The sequence below is a fragment of the Hipposideros armiger genome, unplaced genomic scaffold, assembly GCF_001890085.2.
Source record: "Hipposideros armiger isolate ML-2016 unplaced genomic scaffold, ASM189008v1 scaffold_280, whole genome shotgun sequence".
In the NCBI taxonomy this organism is placed as follows: Eukaryota; Metazoa; Chordata; class Mammalia; order Chiroptera; family Hipposideridae; genus Hipposideros; species Hipposideros armiger.
In genome coordinates, this window is record NW_017731630.1 from 230068 (window position 1) to 246234 (window position 16167).

At 60.7% G+C, this 16167-nt stretch overlaps 2 protein-coding genes and 1 long non-coding RNA gene across 3 annotated transcripts in view; 2 read left to right on the forward strand and 1 right to left on the reverse strand.

Moving 5' to 3' along the window:
- Positions 1 to 7615, forward strand: part of ZC3H3 (zinc finger CCCH-type containing 3) — a 67607-nt gene extending 59992 nt beyond the window's left edge. Inside the window, exons 11-13 of the mRNA XM_019657778.1 lie at positions 4454 to 4608; positions 5168 to 5520; positions 7158 to 7615. Of these exons, the coding sequence (XP_019513323.1) occupies positions 4454 to 4608; positions 5168 to 5520; positions 7158 to 7189 (540 nt within the window). The 3' untranslated portion in view covers positions 7190 to 7615. The remainder of the gene's footprint in view (positions 1 to 4453; positions 4609 to 5167; positions 5521 to 7157) is intronic.
- Positions 1927 to 11871, reverse strand: LOC109390846 (uncharacterized). Its single transcript, XR_002125655.1, has 3 exons — positions 11787 to 11871; positions 4891 to 5045; positions 1927 to 3834 (listed from the first exon to the last, which is right to left on the reverse strand). It is a non-coding gene; the product is annotated as an uncharacterized LOC109390846 (long non-coding RNA).
- Positions 11872 to 13721: 1850 nt separating this feature from the next.
- MAFA (MAF bZIP transcription factor A) lies at positions 13722 to 14948 on the forward strand. Its single transcript, XM_019657798.1, has one exon. It carries the CDS (start codon positions 13808 to 13810, stop codon positions 14849 to 14851), a length of 1044 nt encoding a protein of 347 aa, XP_019513343.1. The 5' UTR covers positions 13722 to 13807; the 3' UTR covers positions 14852 to 14948.
- Positions 14949 to 16167: the final 1219 nt, after the last annotated feature.

Genomic DNA, 16167 nt, shown 5'->3' on the forward strand with positions numbered 1-16167 from the left:
CATCCTGCTACCTATTGGCAGCTTAGCGGCTGCTCAGCTCGGGCTGGCCTCGAACCGCTGTTGCTCAGAGCTCAAACTCTTGAGCGAGCTCTTAACCAACTGAGCCATTCGGCCGGCCTGGTTAAAGGCATTTTTGAGGAGTTCTATATCCTTGCTGATTTTCTGTCTAGTTGTTCAATCAATTGTTGAGAGAGGGGTGTTGAAGTCTCCATCTATATTGTGTTTTTGTTTCTCCTTTCATACCTATCAGTTTTTACTTCACATATTTAATAGCTCTTATATGATTCATATAAATTTAGTATTTCTGTGTCTTCCTGATGGATTGACTCTACTCTTTTGTCAATATAAAATGTCCCTCTCTGTCTATGGTAATCTTCTTTATCTGGTAGTAATATAGCCACTCCTGCTTTTTCTTGTTCAATGTTTGCAGGATTTATCTCTTTCCATCCTTTTACTTTCAGCTTATCTATAGCATTATATTTGAAGTGGCTTTCTTGTAGACAGCAGATAGTTGGGTTATGTTTTAATATTTAATCTGCCAGTCTCTTTTAATTAGTGTATTTAGGCCATTTACATTTAGCATAATTGTTGCTATATTTGGGTTTAAGTCTGCAATTTGATTTTTGTTTTCTGTTCTTTCTGGTTTTTATTTCTGTTTTCTTTTCTGCCTTCCTGTGAGTTACTTGAACACTTTTTAGAATTTTCTTTTTATTTATCTATAGTGTTTTTCAGTGTATATCTTTATATAGCTTTTATAGTGGTTGCACTTGGCATTACATGATATATTCACAACTTATCACAGTTTACTGGTGTTGTCACTTTTCGAATTCAAGGGAAGGGTAGAAACCTCACCTTCCTTTATGTCCCTATTCTATCCCCCACTTATAATTGCCTTAACTGTTCCCTCTGCAGATATTTAGAACCACAACAGACATGATGATAATTTTTATTTCAGTCATCAAGACATAATTTAGGAAACTCAAAAGAAGGAAAGACATCTAGCTGACCCATGGTTTGGTTAGCATGGCCTTTATTCCTGTTCCGAGGTTTAGAGAATTGCTTCTAGCCACTATTAGAGCAGGTCTGCTGGTGACCAGTTCTCTTCGTTTTCCTTCCTGTAGACCAGCGGTTCTCAACCTGTGGGTCACAACCCCTTTGGGGGTCGAACGACCCTTTCACAGGGGTCGCCTCAGACCATCGGAAAACAAAAAGATATTTATATTACAATTCATAACAGTAGCAAAATTACAGTTATAGAGTAGCAACGAAAATAATTTTATGGTTGGGGGGTCACTACAACATGAGGAACTGTATTAAGGGGTCGCGGCATTAGGAAGGTTGAGAACCGCTGCTCTAGACTGTCTTGACTTGCCCTGCTTTCTTGAAAGGTATTTTTGCTGAATGTAGGATTCTGGGTTGACAGTGCTTTCCTTTCAGCCCTTGAAAATGTTACACCATTTCCGCCAACCTCCATGGTATCCAATGAGAAACCCACTGTCATTTCAGCTTTGTCTCCCACAGGTAAAGTGTCGTGTCACTCTGGCTGCTTTGAGGAGTATTGCTTGGTCTTTAGCTTTTTTTTTTTTTTTTTTTAAGGATTTTTATTGGGGAATTGGGGGAAGGGGAACAGACAAGTTGCTGTCCTTTTGTTCTTCAGTCTAGTTGTGGAAGACGTTGCTTCACTGGCCCAACTTGGCATCATCATTGCGCTCTTCCCGGGTGAGGCAGATCAGTCGCCGGCTTCTGGACAGCCGCTCTGGCCGCTCACGCTGGCTGCCGGCTACACACGGTAGCCCATGGCAACCCACTGCAGCAGGGGCTACAGCCTACTCCGTTACTGGCGGCTCATGGCAGCCCAGCTCCAGGTCGAGCTGTTGTTCAGCATCTTAGCTGTGGAGGGCAGTGTCACTGGCCCTCATATGTGGGATCCGAACCGGGGTCCTCTGGCGTCCCAAGCCAGTTCTTAACCAACGTGCCACTCGGCCGGCCCTGTCTTTAGCTTTGCTTATGGTGTAATTTTTGGTGGATTTCTTTGGATTTTTATATTTGGGGTTCACTCAATTTTTCGAACCTATAGGCTTGTGGGTTTGTTTTTTTGTTTGTTTTTTTGTTTTTTTTTGCAAATTTGGGATGTTTCCAACCCTTATTTCTTTGCGTCCTTTCCTGTCTCCTTCTACAGCCTGATTCCATGAGTGTTAGGTCATTTGTTGTATTCCCACAGGTCCTGGGGGTGCCCATCATTTTTTGAAGCCTGTTTTCTCTCTGTTGCTCAGATTGGTTGTTTTCTGTTCTGTCTTCAGTTCGCTGATTCTTTGCTCTGTGCCCTCCATTCTGTTGTGCACGTGCGCTGAGTTTTTTATTTCCGTTATTGTATTTTTCAGTTCAGAAATTCCCATTATATCCTGTTTTTCTTTGATGAGATTTGCTATGTCTCCATTGTGTCAAGGCCATTTGTAATTGTTTGTTGAATCATAGTTATGATGCTACTTTAAAATCTTTGTCAGATGACTCTGACACCTGTGCGTTCACGTTGGCATTGGTTGTCTTTTTTCCATTCAGTTTGAGGTCTGTGTTGTTCTTGGTGTGATGAGTCATTTTCTATTGAAACCTGGACGTTTTGGCTTGCTATGCGCTGAGAGTCTGGACCTTACTTAAACCTGTTTCAGCTGGTTCCTCTGACACCACTCCAGTAGGCGGGCATGGGGAGCAGATACCAAGTGGGGTGACATCCAGGTTCCCCACTCGGCCTCCACTGACACCTGACGAGGGGTGTCCCTGTTATTCCTGGGTGGGGCACCATACTTGCTCCCCACTAAGCCCCTCCTGTAGCCTCCCTGGCCCAGGGGGTGGAGAGGAGGGGCACTGCCCAGTAGGAAGGTCAGCTAGATGTGAACCCCACATGAGATTTTAAATTTTCTAGTAGCCACCTTAAAAACAAACAAAAAATGGTGATATGAATTTTATTTAACCCAGTGTATCACAAATTCCAACATGTAATCAAGAGGAAACACAAATGCCCTTTTACGTTCTTCCTTTTCTGCCCGTCACGTCTGCACTGTCATCTTGGCTCAGAGCAGCCGTGGCATTCGGCCCCCGCACGGGACAGCACAGGCCCAGGTGCCCTGGCCACCTCTGCGTGCAGCTAGCGCCCAGGGGCTGGCTGCTGGAGGGTCTGCTGGCAGTGGGTCTGCTCTTGTCCGGTGCTGGGCCCTCGCCTCCCAGAGGTCCTTCCTGTCCCCTCTGCCTGCCCAAACCACTCTGTTTCCCAGAAGACCCCATCCTGGCACCTCAGGGTCTCTGTAGAGCTGCGCTGTCAGCATGGGCCCACAGGATGGGCTGCTGCATTTCAGGACACTGTTGCTGGCCAGGCCCCGTGCAGAGGGGCTCCGGCTCTGGTAGGAGGGGTAAAGGAGTGAATGGGTGAGTGAGCCAGCCTGAGCCTGCCTTCTGCGTAGGGCGAGAGGGGTGTTGCTCCCACGCCCACCAGGGACGAGCTGACGTGGGGTGCAGTGGGGCTCAGGGACCCTGCAACTTCAGCTGGCTCCCACGTACCCGTGTGAGGGGTTTCTAGTCTCTTGGCGGCATCGGGGGGCCAGGTGTGGGGACAAGAATGGAGCCAGTGCCCAGATTCGGATCAGAGGGTGGGTGCACGCTCCATGAGGTCCTCGGCCAGGCTCTGGGTCCCAGGTGCTGGGAGCTCTGAGGAGCAAGCGCAGGAGGGAGGCTCTGGGCTGGGAGGACGTACGTTTCAGCCCGCTGTGCACCCCCGAGCTGGGCGAGCACTGCGGCCCATTTTAAGCGGTGGTTCTCGTCCAGGTCTGTGTCTCTTGCCACCTGTCACCCAGTCCAACATGGGGGGCAGTCAGGGTCCCTGGGCTCGTGACATTCCAGCCCTCTCCTCTCTGGCTGTGCCCACTAAGCCAGCTGCAGGGGGTGGGGAGAACAGGACACCCCTCCCCGGGAAGGGGGCGTACCACAAGGCCTTGCAGCTTCCACCCAGGGGCAGGCAGGCCGAGGAGAGGCCGGAGCTGAGGCTTTGGTCCCCAAGCACCTGCCGGGCGGCACACCCTGTGGGTATAATTAGCCACCGTGACAGGTGTGGTGGATGGGGCATGCGGTGGCCTCCGCTGACCTGCCACACCCTCAGGCCTGAAGCCTGAGCCCCTCCCAGTGAGGTACCCTGAGGCCTCGAGCCTGCCAGGCCCACCCCTCCCATCCTCCACCCCACCCCATCTTCCACCGGGATGGGCCAGCTGTGGTCAGGAGAGAGGTTAGCACCCACCCAGCCTGGCCCAGCCTCACCCCTGGGCTTGCTCAGGGTACACCTTATGGATGGTGGGTGAAGGCCTGGTGGGGCTGCTCAGCCCGGGGGCCCCAGCCTACCCCCAGGAAGCCTCAGCCCGGCCACCCCATACAGTGCAGGGCCACGCCCAGCTGTGCCTTCCCTCCGCAGTGCAAGAAAAAGCACACGCTGCTGTGCCCCGACTTCTCCAGCAGGGGCGTCTGCCCCCGGGCCGCCAAGTGCCAGCTGCTCCACCGTACCCGGAAGTGCCTCAGCCGGCGGGCAGCCCCAGCCCTGGAGCCCAGCGACACGCCCTCCAGGAGCAGGTGATGGGGACGTGGGTGCTGTGTGTGTAAGCTCAGGGGTGCTCAGGACCCTCTGGGGGAGCCCCTATACCTCCCCAGTTCTTTGGGCTTCAGACCCAAAAAGAAACCTCAGTTCAAAGTTGAGGCTCACATGGTCTCCAGGGGTGCCGCACCCCAGGTCCCAGGCTGGACAGAGTCAAGGGCACCCCATGGAGGACGGCAGGGTCTTCACTCCCGCTCCCCAGGGGAGGGGAGGATCCCATCCTGGGTGACGCTTACGCTGGGGTCCCACGTCGCGCTCACCTGCCCTGTAAGTGGGGGAGCCTGTGTGGCCCTGGATGGCAGACTGCGGAAGGTGAGGACAGGCTCAGAGTGGTGCCGGGGCTCACCGGTCCCTTGATGGCATCAGCTGTCCTTGGGCCCAAGGCCAGCCTTGCACCTCATGGTGATGCTGGTGGCTGCTGGGGCAGGAAGGGGTGGGGACAGGCCTGGAGCCTTGCCACTGGGCAGGCACCTCCAGACCCCGCCCTGCCCAGCCGCCGCCCACCCTTACTATTATGCTCCCCTCTCTTTCCTGCAGGAAGTCTTCGGCTGCCCAGCGCCCTGCCAGACAGATGCCCATCCCCCCCACCTCTGTGGCTGCTGGCCCGGCGTCCCCTCCCGGCTCACCAGGGGCTTCAGCTGCAGCTTCAGCCTGTCTCTTGTCATCGAAGGCCCCCTCGCCCTCCCCCCCCTCCTCTCCCTTTTCTCCCTCCCCCCCCTCTCTGTCGTTGGACCAGGAGGAACTGTCTCTCCAGGAGGAGGCCACCTCGGTGGTGACAGGCTCTGGCAGCCTCTCCAAGCTGCCTTCCTTCATCTCGCTGCAATCCTCACCGAGCCCAGGAGGCCACTCCAGGGCCCGGACCCCCAGGAGCACCCCCCCAAAGGATGCAGGTAGGCAGCCACCCCTGGAGCCCAGCTCAGCACAGCCAGGGCTTCTTTTTCAGTGCCCACCTCAGACCCACCGAGTCAGAATCTCCAGGTGGGGCCTGGATGGTTCCAGGGAACCCAACGTGGGCTGGGCACTGCTGTGCCTGTCCTGGCTGGCAGGTGTGCGCCTGCCACCCACAGGGGCAGGGCCGCCCTCACGGACCACCCCAGCCAAGGGCTGATTTAATTAGAAAGCACCCATTTCTGTTAATTTGTTCTGGAAGATCAACGCACACTCCTGGAGAGAACAGCTGCTCCCTCTCCCCGACGAACATTTGGGGCTTGGTAAATGGTTCCACTCAGCCTTGTTTAGGAGAGAAAAGAGGATTTTATGGCTGCAAACGACCCTTTCTGTAAACATTTTACAGCTCTCCGCGCGTTTGAGTGACGATAAACCCCACGCAGCTCGGCGGGCTGCAAATTTGCCACCATACGGCCATCATTTTATTGTCATATTTCACGGTCGTAACGTTAATGGAAGATGCTTGCTGCAGCCTTCTCTAACAGCTCCGCTGAGCACGCTCAAACGCGGCCACGGATGGGCCGGGCCCACGCCGCCTGTTTACAGCCCCCTTCAGGGGTGTGAAGCTGTGGCCAGGCCCTCCCCTTGCCCACCCACGACCAGGGCACCAGCTTCCCACCTGGGTGGGGCTCACTGGGGTCGGGGTCTTGAGGCAGCCACCTCTTTTTTTTTCTTTTTTTTTGGTAAGATCAGGACGCTGGCAGCCAGCCCCAGAACCAGAGGCGGCAAGCAGGGTGGGCGAGGCAGGGAGGCTGCAGAAACCTCCCCTGACCCAGGACCCCCGTCCACCTTCCTGCCCAGCTCAGGCCAGGGCTGGGAGCTGGAGGGGCAGGCGAAGGTGGGCCTGGGAGGCCCCGGGGCAGGAGGCCAGGCTGCACCTGCCCAGACAGCCACCCAGTGGGGGCCGAGGCCTGTGAAGACTGCAGGCCTGGGGCCCTGGCTGGCTGGGCCTGACGCTGGGCTCTGGCTCGGCTGAGCCCTGAAGGGGGTACTAGGAGGAGAGGTGAGCTTGCGTGGCACATGGACCGCGCCCTGCCCGTGGGCAGCCACACAGATGCTTCTGTGGTCAGCGGGAGCGCTGGCCTGTGAGGTGGCTTCCTAGGAAGGGAGAGGCATTGGCACCTACTCCGTGTGGGGCACACAGGGCAGGAGCCCCCTTGGATGTGACTCTCTGCCCTCTGGTCCCTTCCTGGCCACTGGCTGCAGCCCTGCAGCCAGGGGCCGCGGTGTCTCCTGCCCCCACCCAGCCAATTGCTCACACACACCCTGGCTTTTCCCTCGAAGGCACGGCCCGGCCACCTTGTTCCGGGGTGAGCGTGTGCTGTCTGTGCACCCGCTGTTCGCAGCTCCACCCACAGACTGTTCTGGCTCCCACCCCTGCCTAGGGGCCCCCAGCCCACAGGCCGCTGCTCCCCCACCTCTCAGCTCCCAGGCCGGATGGCTGGACCCCAGGGCGGCCTGTCCAGAGCTGCTCCCTGCATTGCTAGCAGCCCCCTTCCTGACCAGGAAGCTCCCGGTGGGGAGGGCGGCTCCTCCGGGCTGGGCTGTTGGTACCTGACCTGTGCCCTTCTCGGAACAGGGAAACCTCTGCACATCAAGCCCCGTCTGTGAGGCCCCAGGGTTCCAGCCCGTGCCTACCTCAGCCCCCCGTCCCTAGAGAGGAAGGAGGCTCCACCTGCCACCGCCCCAGAGGAGGGGCCGCCTGCCAGCGAGCCACCTCTGGGGCCACAGGGTCGTCTCTCTGCCCACGTGGCCCTCAGCATCCCCTGACCAGTGTGTGCCCAGGGCCTCACCTTCTCCCTCAGGCTGGGCCCTGCCTGGCCGGCCCCTCTGCATCTCATACCTCCCCACCTGGGTCCCCAGCCTCCCACCCAGGACATGTCCCCACCTTCTTGCCTGAGGGGTGCAGGGCAGGGCTCACCCCCAGGCCTGTCCCCGCTATGGGTGTGGCAGTGGCCGACTCGTGCCTGAGAGAGGCCGCCGGCCAGGCCTCCCTGGCGGGCACGTTGTATTCAGCAATAAAGGTTCTATCCTGTGTCTGCTTGGTTGTCCTGACTGCTGCCACGCCACCACCCTGCCTGCTGAGCGCCAGCTTAGATGGAAACACATTGCCGACAGGCTGCACATAGGTCCTGTGGGGGCCCCCAGGGGGCCTGGAGGCCAGAGATTGAGAGGTGCCCTGGAGAGAGGCGCCACTGGCCGCAGAGCCCCCCACCTGGTGGCCTCTGCTTCGTCCTCTCACCCGCCTACCTGGCTCTGGACCTGAACAGGACTGGGCAGAGCTAAGGCGCAGCCCCCCACCATCTCTGGGCAGAGTGTTGGCTCGCTTCCCGCCCCCCCTGAGATGGCTCAGAGGGGTGGGGGCCGCCTGTCCCCCATGGCCAAGCCAGTGTGATTTGTGGTGTATTGAGGCCCAGAGGAGGCCCTGGGGACACAGACACAGCAGGCTCGGGCCAGGGTACCCCGAGCTGAGGTCCCCTCCAGAGCTCCCAGGGCCATAGCAGGGGACAGCGGCAGGCTGGAGCGGCCTGAAGGAGGAGGCAGCTGGTCCGGGTTCACATACTTGCCGTGTTGGAGGTGTCTGTTTCCAGAGGGCCTTAGGGAGGCCTGGCTAAGGGTTATGGCCTCAGCTCGGTGGCCTGGGACAGGGTCTGGCCTGACAGGGGCCCAGGCCAAGGTCTGGAGGGGCACAGGGCCGTTCAGGGTATTGCCCTCCGGGGGTGGCCGCTCTGCGCCTCCACCCGTCCGTCAGCTGCTGCCTGACAACCCACCCCTGCGCCGTGGGCCCACTTGCTCCCACCTGGTCAGCTGCACGCCACTTGTCCTCTGCCGGCCCCTCTGGGCCTGGGTTGAAGGGGCAGCACTGGCTGAAGCATGAGGATGCGGGTCCCTCAGCCCAGCCCACGTTCGGGTGGGGCGGACCCGGCACCCCCATGAAGCCGCACGAGGGTCCGGGGGTCCTGCTGCCCACCAGGCCCTGTCTATAGGATGGGGCATCTCCACACCAGCCCCAAAGGTGACAAGAGCCCAGCGGATTCACGCGTCTGTGCCGGCTCACACTCCATCAAGCACAGCAGGGGTCTGGTCATATGGTGATTGTCGCTGGTGCCACTGCCCAGGACCCCACACTGATGTCCCTGGTTCCCCTGCAGCCAGTGCAGCAGGATGGTGGGTTCTGGGGCGAGACGGGCAGAAGGAGCCCCTGTGGGCAGCTCACTTACCCTGCCTGGCCCCAGGGCTGCTCTGGCCCAGCACACCCAGGCCGCATGTCCTTGGCCGGCTACCCCCTGGTCCCTCTGTGCCAGCCTTGGCCCAGGCTAAGCGCTGATAATGGGGGGCTGTGGGGCCACCCCAGCCTCCTGCCTCCGCCCCTGGGGACCCCTCTTGACCCTCCGTGAGCTCTCCACAAGGTGAAGCTGGGCGGTGGGAGGGGCTGAGGATACATTTTCACTCCTGTGCCTGGATGGACAGACAGATGCGGTTGTTGGTTTGGCCTGATCTCAACTGTGCCGGCTCGGCTTCCGGGGTGCAGACAGAGGCCCCCACACTGCCCAGGCCCCAGTGCCCATGCTGTAGCCCATGGCCTGGAAGCAGCCAGTCTGACAGCCAGAGGCCAGCATGGAAGGTTCCAGAAGGGCTGGGTGCGCTGGAAGCCAGAGATGCTGGGCTGATGGGCCCGGTTTTCCCCACCCCACTCCCTGTGATCCATCGGGGACCTGCTCAGCCTCATCCCTGCTCCCAGGTCTGAGGTGGGAGCCGTTCCTCTAAGCTAAGGGTGCCTGTTGTCACTGGGTCCTCGTGCCAAGAGGCAGGCCAACAAGACCCTCAAGGATAAAGGTACAGGTCACCCCCCCAGACAAAGTGGGGTGCCTCAGGTCTTTGCCAGAACCACACTCTCCACCCAGGAAGGGCCCCCCATCTCTGGGTTCCATCGCCCTTAGCTGGGCCTGTGCCCTGCCAGGGATTGCCCTTGTGCAGGTAAACTGCTTGTCAAGGACAGGGAGCCTCACGTGAGGGCAGCGGCCAGGTGCAGTGAGGTGTCCTCACTCTGGCTCTCCTGCCACTGCGGGTGGCCTGGGCAGGGAAGGCCAGCTGGCTAGGTAAGACCCGAAGTCATGTGACCAGCAGCAGAAGCCCACACGGGGTGAGCGTGTGCAGCTGAAAGGAGGGGCCCTTGCAGACCCTCAAGGCTGAGGGGAGGGCTGAGCTTCGTTTGGGGGAGATCCAGAGCATGGTCCACTGTCTGAGCTCCAAGCTGGCAGGTCTCGGGGCATCTGTTTGGGGCCTTTGATGTGAGAGGCGAGATGCCTGAGGAGGGAGCAGTGGGCCTGGGGCAAGGGCGCAGAAATAACCCCCGTGTGGGTACACAGGAGGCATGGACTGGGTGGGAGGGGGGATGCCAGTGGAGCCCCTCCCCAAGGAGGCAGCTGCTGAGTGCGCCTTCAGAATGATGCTGGCATTACAGCGGGCTCCCCATTTGGAGTGCAATGGAGCTCCCAAGTGGGGCAGGTTCCAGGCCTGCAGCCCCTGAGTCCAGGAGGAAACGCCAGCCAAGGAGAGCCCTGAGCAGGCCCTGCTGGCCAAAGAAGTTCTGCGGCTTCACATCATAACTTCCATGCGGGTGGCTGGCCGGTGGCCATTCGCCCAGCTCAGGAGCTGCCTCCCAGGGACAAACATGACCATCCAGACCTCCTGCACTGGTTCTTGGACACAAGCACTTTCTGTGGTGCGTGAACACGGGATCCGAAAACCCGTGTGCTCCCAACAGGGGTGGCCGTGGGGCCCGCACAGTGGGCATCCCACCTCAGCAGGGTCATCCGAGCTCCTGACATCCCCCCCCCGGCCCCGCCCCAGCCCCACATCAGACCAGGCCCCCTCAGCCTCAGCCTGCGAGCCCCTCCTCTTCCCACCCTGTGACCTTTCGCCTCACATGCTGTAGGAGGGGACAGGTCCATGGTGTCCCCTTCCCCTCTGCTGCTGCTCCTGCCCTGTGTGGCCTTCTTCCCAAGAGTGGGCGGGACTGGGACCTGCTTCCAACCACAGAACCTGGTGTGATTACATCACCTTATAATGGACCCCGTGGTGGGGCAGCCATGGGGAGGAAGTAGCTACCAGAAGACATGGCTGCACCTGGAGCCCCTGAGCAGAGGGACCCCTGACCACAGGCGCTGGGAGATAGTAACTGTGTTAAGTGGCTGGACGTGTGGTAACTTGTTGCATAGCAATAGGAAACTGATAATTATGATTCACTTATTATTTATGGTTTACTTTCTGCCCTCTGACCCACACTCTGGCCAACTATATTTTCCAAAGATGCTACAACAGAAGGTGGCACCTGTGCCCTCCCCTTGGACTTGGGCAGACTACTGCCACACCTTAGCCAACAGCGCCCCACAGGACTCACAGAAATGCCAGGCACACCACCCGGCTCTCTTGGACCCTCATTCTGGGAACCAGCCGCTGTGCTGCCAGGAAACCCAAGCAACCTGTGGGAGCCACCGTGTGGAGACCCTGCATGGGGCTGAGCTGGTCTGGTCAGCAGCCGCTATCATATCATCTGCCAGGCGTGGGCCTGAAGACAGTGCTGATGGCTCCAGCCGTCGACTGTTCTTCAAGTCCTCCCAGCTGTCAGAGTCAGAGACCAGCCGTTCTGCACACCCAGGACAAACTTTCTGCCACAAAGCCCGAGACCATCTTGAAATGTTGCATTACACCATCAAGCTTCAGCAGACTAGCTTTCCACCAGCAATCCCTGGGACATCTTGCTGATGGAAAGTGCCCCAGGGCAGGCAGCCTGGCATATAGTAGGTGCTCAATCAAGATTTGTGGGGTAGGTTTAACATGAGCTGTCCCTGTGGAATTCTGTGGGTCCCAGGGCTGATTGGTGGGTGTGAAAGGCCCTAGGAGGGTGTGGTGGTGCTGGACCAGAAGGAAGAGCCCTTTCTGGGAGCTGGCGTATTCCTCTCCCGGCCACAAAACAGACTACTGAGGGAGCAGACAGGACAGCCTTGCCCTGCAGGACCGCTGTGGACCAAAGCCTGTTTGCTTTTGCTGTGGCGCTTCTACCAGCCACCCCTGGCAGACAGGAGGGGAGACCTGGGCCCTCCCAGCCTCTGCTCCCCACACCCAGCTGAGTGCCTCCTAGTAGCCCTGTCCCCACCACCAAGGCCGGCACCTTCCCTGGGCTGGGCCAGCCCGTCACACCCACCTGCAGGAGCCCACTGGGCAGCTGGATGGACAAGCTTATGGCCTTTTTTCCATCCTGGCTGGCTGGAACTTAACAGGTGTGACTGGCTGTCCCTCTCTCCTAGTGGAGGAATAAATGAATGAGTGAGGAAATAAATGATACATGCAAGGTAAGGGAATGTGTGTGCACAAGCAAATAAAGGGGTGGCTGGCTCTGGGCTGGCATAGGGCCCAGCATCCTTGTACATCCCTATTGGGTGGGTCTCCATACTTCTCTTGTCCCTGTCTGCAGGATGGGGTGAGGGGGAAGGGGCACGGGGTGCCCACCTGGCAGAGTGGGGCCAGGCCACCCCCATGACATCTTAGGAAGTGGGATTTCATTCCCAATTGTATGACATTTTTTATTATAAATAAGACACTAGAGCCAGAACAAGGGACAAGCCCTGGTAGCTAAATGCCCCCAGCAAGTGGCGAGTCTGCCCCTGGTGATACTGCCCACATCTTTCCAGACTTTTTTTCCCCCTATGCATAAACAGTTACATTTAACATTGTATTTTTAGATTGTAAAAGTCATGTAACAGCAGTATAGAGAATGGTGGGGGGGACGCTCTGGGTCAGGCCGCAGCCTGGGGGGTCCCTCCCATCCCCGTCGACCCCGGAGGGGCAGTGTCAGGGACCTCTCCTTTGCTCCTGGCACCCACAGCTGCACAGCCCTTTCCCCGGTCACCGACCCTGGGCCACCGGGACTCACCGTCGGCCCGTGAGGCCCTCGCGTTTTCTCCTCGCGCTGGAGCCTTCCCACCGCCGTCCCCCATGCCCGCCGGACCCAGCACCGCGCCCCAAATCCCTGCCCCGCGGCCAGACCAAGGCGGGTGGGCAGCTGGCGCCGGGGATTCCTGATTCCGGAGCCGAGTCCCCGCGCCGCGTGCCCGGCCCCCACGCGCCCCACGCCTCGGTCCACCCGCCTCGCCGCGCACCTCCTTCCCCGCCTGCTCCGCGCCCCTTGGAGCCCGGCCGTCCCGCGTGCACCCCGCCGCACACAGGTGCCAGCAACTTTGTTGACTGAATTCCTGAACCCGCCTGAACCAAGCGCTAAAAATAACCGGTGTGCCCCGCGCAGCGCCCGCCGGGCCGCAGTGTCACCGTGTCGGGAGGCCGGAAGGTCCCGGCGCCGCCGCGCTAGCGGGCTGGACGTGGCCTCCTCGCCGGTCAAAGGAGGGCTGCCAGTTCACGGCCAGCGAGGCGGCTGGGGGGCAGAGGCACCGAGGGGAGCCCTCTGCTCCCGCAGACTCTCCGGCTGCCCGGTAGCGGACGCGAGGTCCCAAAGGCCGCAAACCAGGCCCGGCGCCGGGCACCCCTCTTTGCCTCGCGCCCTCGCGCCCCCCATGTCCTCTGCGGGTGCAGTCCCCCGCAGCGGCCACCAGAGGGCCCTGCCCCCTCCTCTCCCCCGCAGCGGGTCACCACCCCTTCCCACAGCTGTTCCCCATAGAAGATTGACAGCTGGGCTCCAGGTTGCCATGAGGATAGGCAAATGAGGACGGCGGGTCTGGGCCTCCGATTGGCCCAAGGACGTACGCCCCTCCCTGGAAGGCGGGCCCGGGCGCCCGGCTCTATAAAGGGGAGCGCCCGCCGCGGCGCTCTGCCGTGGAGGCGGGGCCGGCGGCTCGCGGGCGGAGCGCGGGGAACCCCAGCCCCCCGAGGCCGCGCCTGCACCGCCAGCCACCCGGCCACCTGCCCGGGCGCTGGCCTTGGGACTGGGAAGTGCGGCTGGCCTGCGCCCGCCAGGGAGCGGCCTGAGGCCGCCCGAGAGGCCGGGCCGGCGGCGTCCCCAGCGGTCGCCCCTGAGTTGACTGCGCGAAACTTTTCCCCGCGCGCTTCAACGCGGCGGTACCAGATCGGTCCCCGCTCCAGCCGCGGCCACCCCGCCGGGACCCGACGCCCGTGGGAATCGAAGGGGGGGGAGAGGCCCGCGGCTCCCCCCCCCCCCCACGCCTTCCGTCGGGGGGGCAGCCAGGCGCGGCGGCGGGACCGGGGCCCCGGGCGATGGCCACGGAGCTGGCGATGGGCGCCGAGCTGCCCAGTAGCCCTCTGGCCATCGAGTACGTGAACGACTTCGACCTGATGAAGTTCGAGGTGAAGAAGGAGCCAGCCGAGGCCGAGCGCTTCTGCCACCGCCTGCCGCCCGGCTCGCTGTCGTCGACGCCGCTCAGCACGCCCTGCTCCTCCGTGCCCTCCTCGCCCAGCTTCTGCGCGCCCAGCCCCGGCACCGGGGGCGGAGGCGGCCCCGCGGGCGGCGGGGCGGCGCAGGCCGGAGGCGCCCCGGGGCCGGCGAGCGGGGGCCCCGGCGTCGTCGGGGGCGCCCCGGGGAAGCCGGCGCTGGAGGATCTGTACTGGATGAGTGGCTACCAGCACCACCTCAACCCGGAGGCGCTCAACCTGACGCCGGAGGACGCGGTGGAGGCGCTCATCGGCAGCGGACACCACGCCGGGCACCACAGCGCGCATCACCCGGCGGCCGCCGCGGCCTACGAGGCCTTCCGGGGCCAGGGCTTCGCGGGCGGCGGCGGTGCAGACGACGTGGGCGCCGGCCACCACCACGGCGCGCACCACGGCGCGCACCACCACCACCACCACCACCACCACCACCACCACGGCGGCGCGGGCCACGGCGGCGCGGGCCACCACGTGCGCCTGGAGGAGCGCTTCTCCGACGACCAGCTGGTGTCCATGTCGGTGCGAGAGCTGAACCGGCAGCTCCGCGGCTTCAGTAAGGAGGAGGTCATCCGGCTGAAGCAGAAGCGGCGCACTCTCAAGAACCGCGGCTACGCGCAGTCGTGCCGCTTCAAGCGGGTGCAGCAGCGGCACATCCTGGAGAGCGAGAAGTGCCAGCTCCAGAGCCAGGTGGAGCAGCTGAAGCTGGAGGTGGGGCGCCTGGCCAAGGAGCGGGACCTGTATAAGGAGAAATACGAGAAGCTCGCGGGCCGCGGCGGCCCCGTGGGCGCGGGCGGGGCCGGCTTCCCGCGGGAGTCCTCGCCGCCGCAGGCCGGCCCCGGCGGGGCCAAGGGCGCGCCCGACTTCTTCCTGTGAGCGCGGGACCCCCGCCCGCGCCGCCGCCGCGAAGAGGCTCGGACTCCGCGGCCCAGGACCGGGACACAAGGCCGTCCGGCTCCGACTCCGCCTCGTCCGGCCGGGCCGGCCCCCCGGGTCCCGCTCCAGGTCCGCAGACGCCGGACGGGAGGCCCCTTCCCGCGCCGCGGCCCCTCCGCGCACCGGGCGCGGTGGTTTCCAGGAAAGTCGCGCCAGGTCGAACTTCCGGGCGTCCACGTGTACACACGCCGCGCGCCGCCCGCGCCCCGAAGCCGCCCAGCCCGCCGCGGGGGCGCGGTCCCCTCCTGGGCAGCCCCCCCGACCCCTCCGTCCTTTGTCTTCTCTTCCTTGCCCCTTTTTTTACTCCTTTTAAAAGCCGTCTTATTTTCGAAGTATTTATATTTATTTTGCTCGGTGATTAGAAATGAAAGCCCTGGAAGAAGCTCTTTCCTTCCCGCCGGGGTCACCCTCGGATGTCCGCGAGTCCCAGCATGTGTCACTCGCTCGGAGGGGCCCGGCCCTGGCCCGCCCGCCTGCCTGCCCGCCCGCCTGCCCCCGCCCTGTCCCCGCGTCCCCTAGAGATCGAAGCCCAGGAACTTGAGGCTGTGTTCAGACTGCTGCCCTACTGTACTCGACGGGGGGAGGGGGGTGGGGTTGGCCCGGACTCCCGTGCTGCTATTTCTCTATGCACCAGATCGTATTTATGACTCCCCGGGAAATATATCTTATTTTAACCTTCAAGAGAAGTGAAAGAAAACAAAAAGTAATGTACAGTGTTTGTAGCAGAAAAAGAAAAATTAAGAGGTTTTGGCCTGAACCTCCTAGCATGGGGGCGGGTGAAGAAAACGTTTTTATTTTAATTTAAATTGTGTTTCGTTTTGTTTGTGGAATCTTTTTTTAAAGCCTGAGCGCCTTTTGGACTAGCAGGAGAGAGGGTGGAGGGGCCTGCGCTCGGGCCCCTGCGGGCCTGCCAGGCCCAGGACTCCTGCTGTCCTGGCTGGACCCGCACTTGTTCCTGCTGAGTCTCCGAGTAGGACGCTCCAGCGACCCATTTAAAGTTTTGTTGTGTTGGGTTTTGTCGCGTTCTGTTTTCATTTGCTACAAAACTGAGGAAAGGGGGGAAAAAACCACACAAATAAATCCGTTTGGATCCAAATGTCACTGGAGCCTGGGTGGTTTTTCTGTGGCTTTTGTTTTTGCCATATTTCCCCCCAATTAGAAGACAAAGAGAACCCTGACCTGGGCCCTGCAGTTGCTCTGGGCCAACCCTGGGGCAGCACGAGAAACTGACCAGAGTTGTAAACAGCACCGCTGTC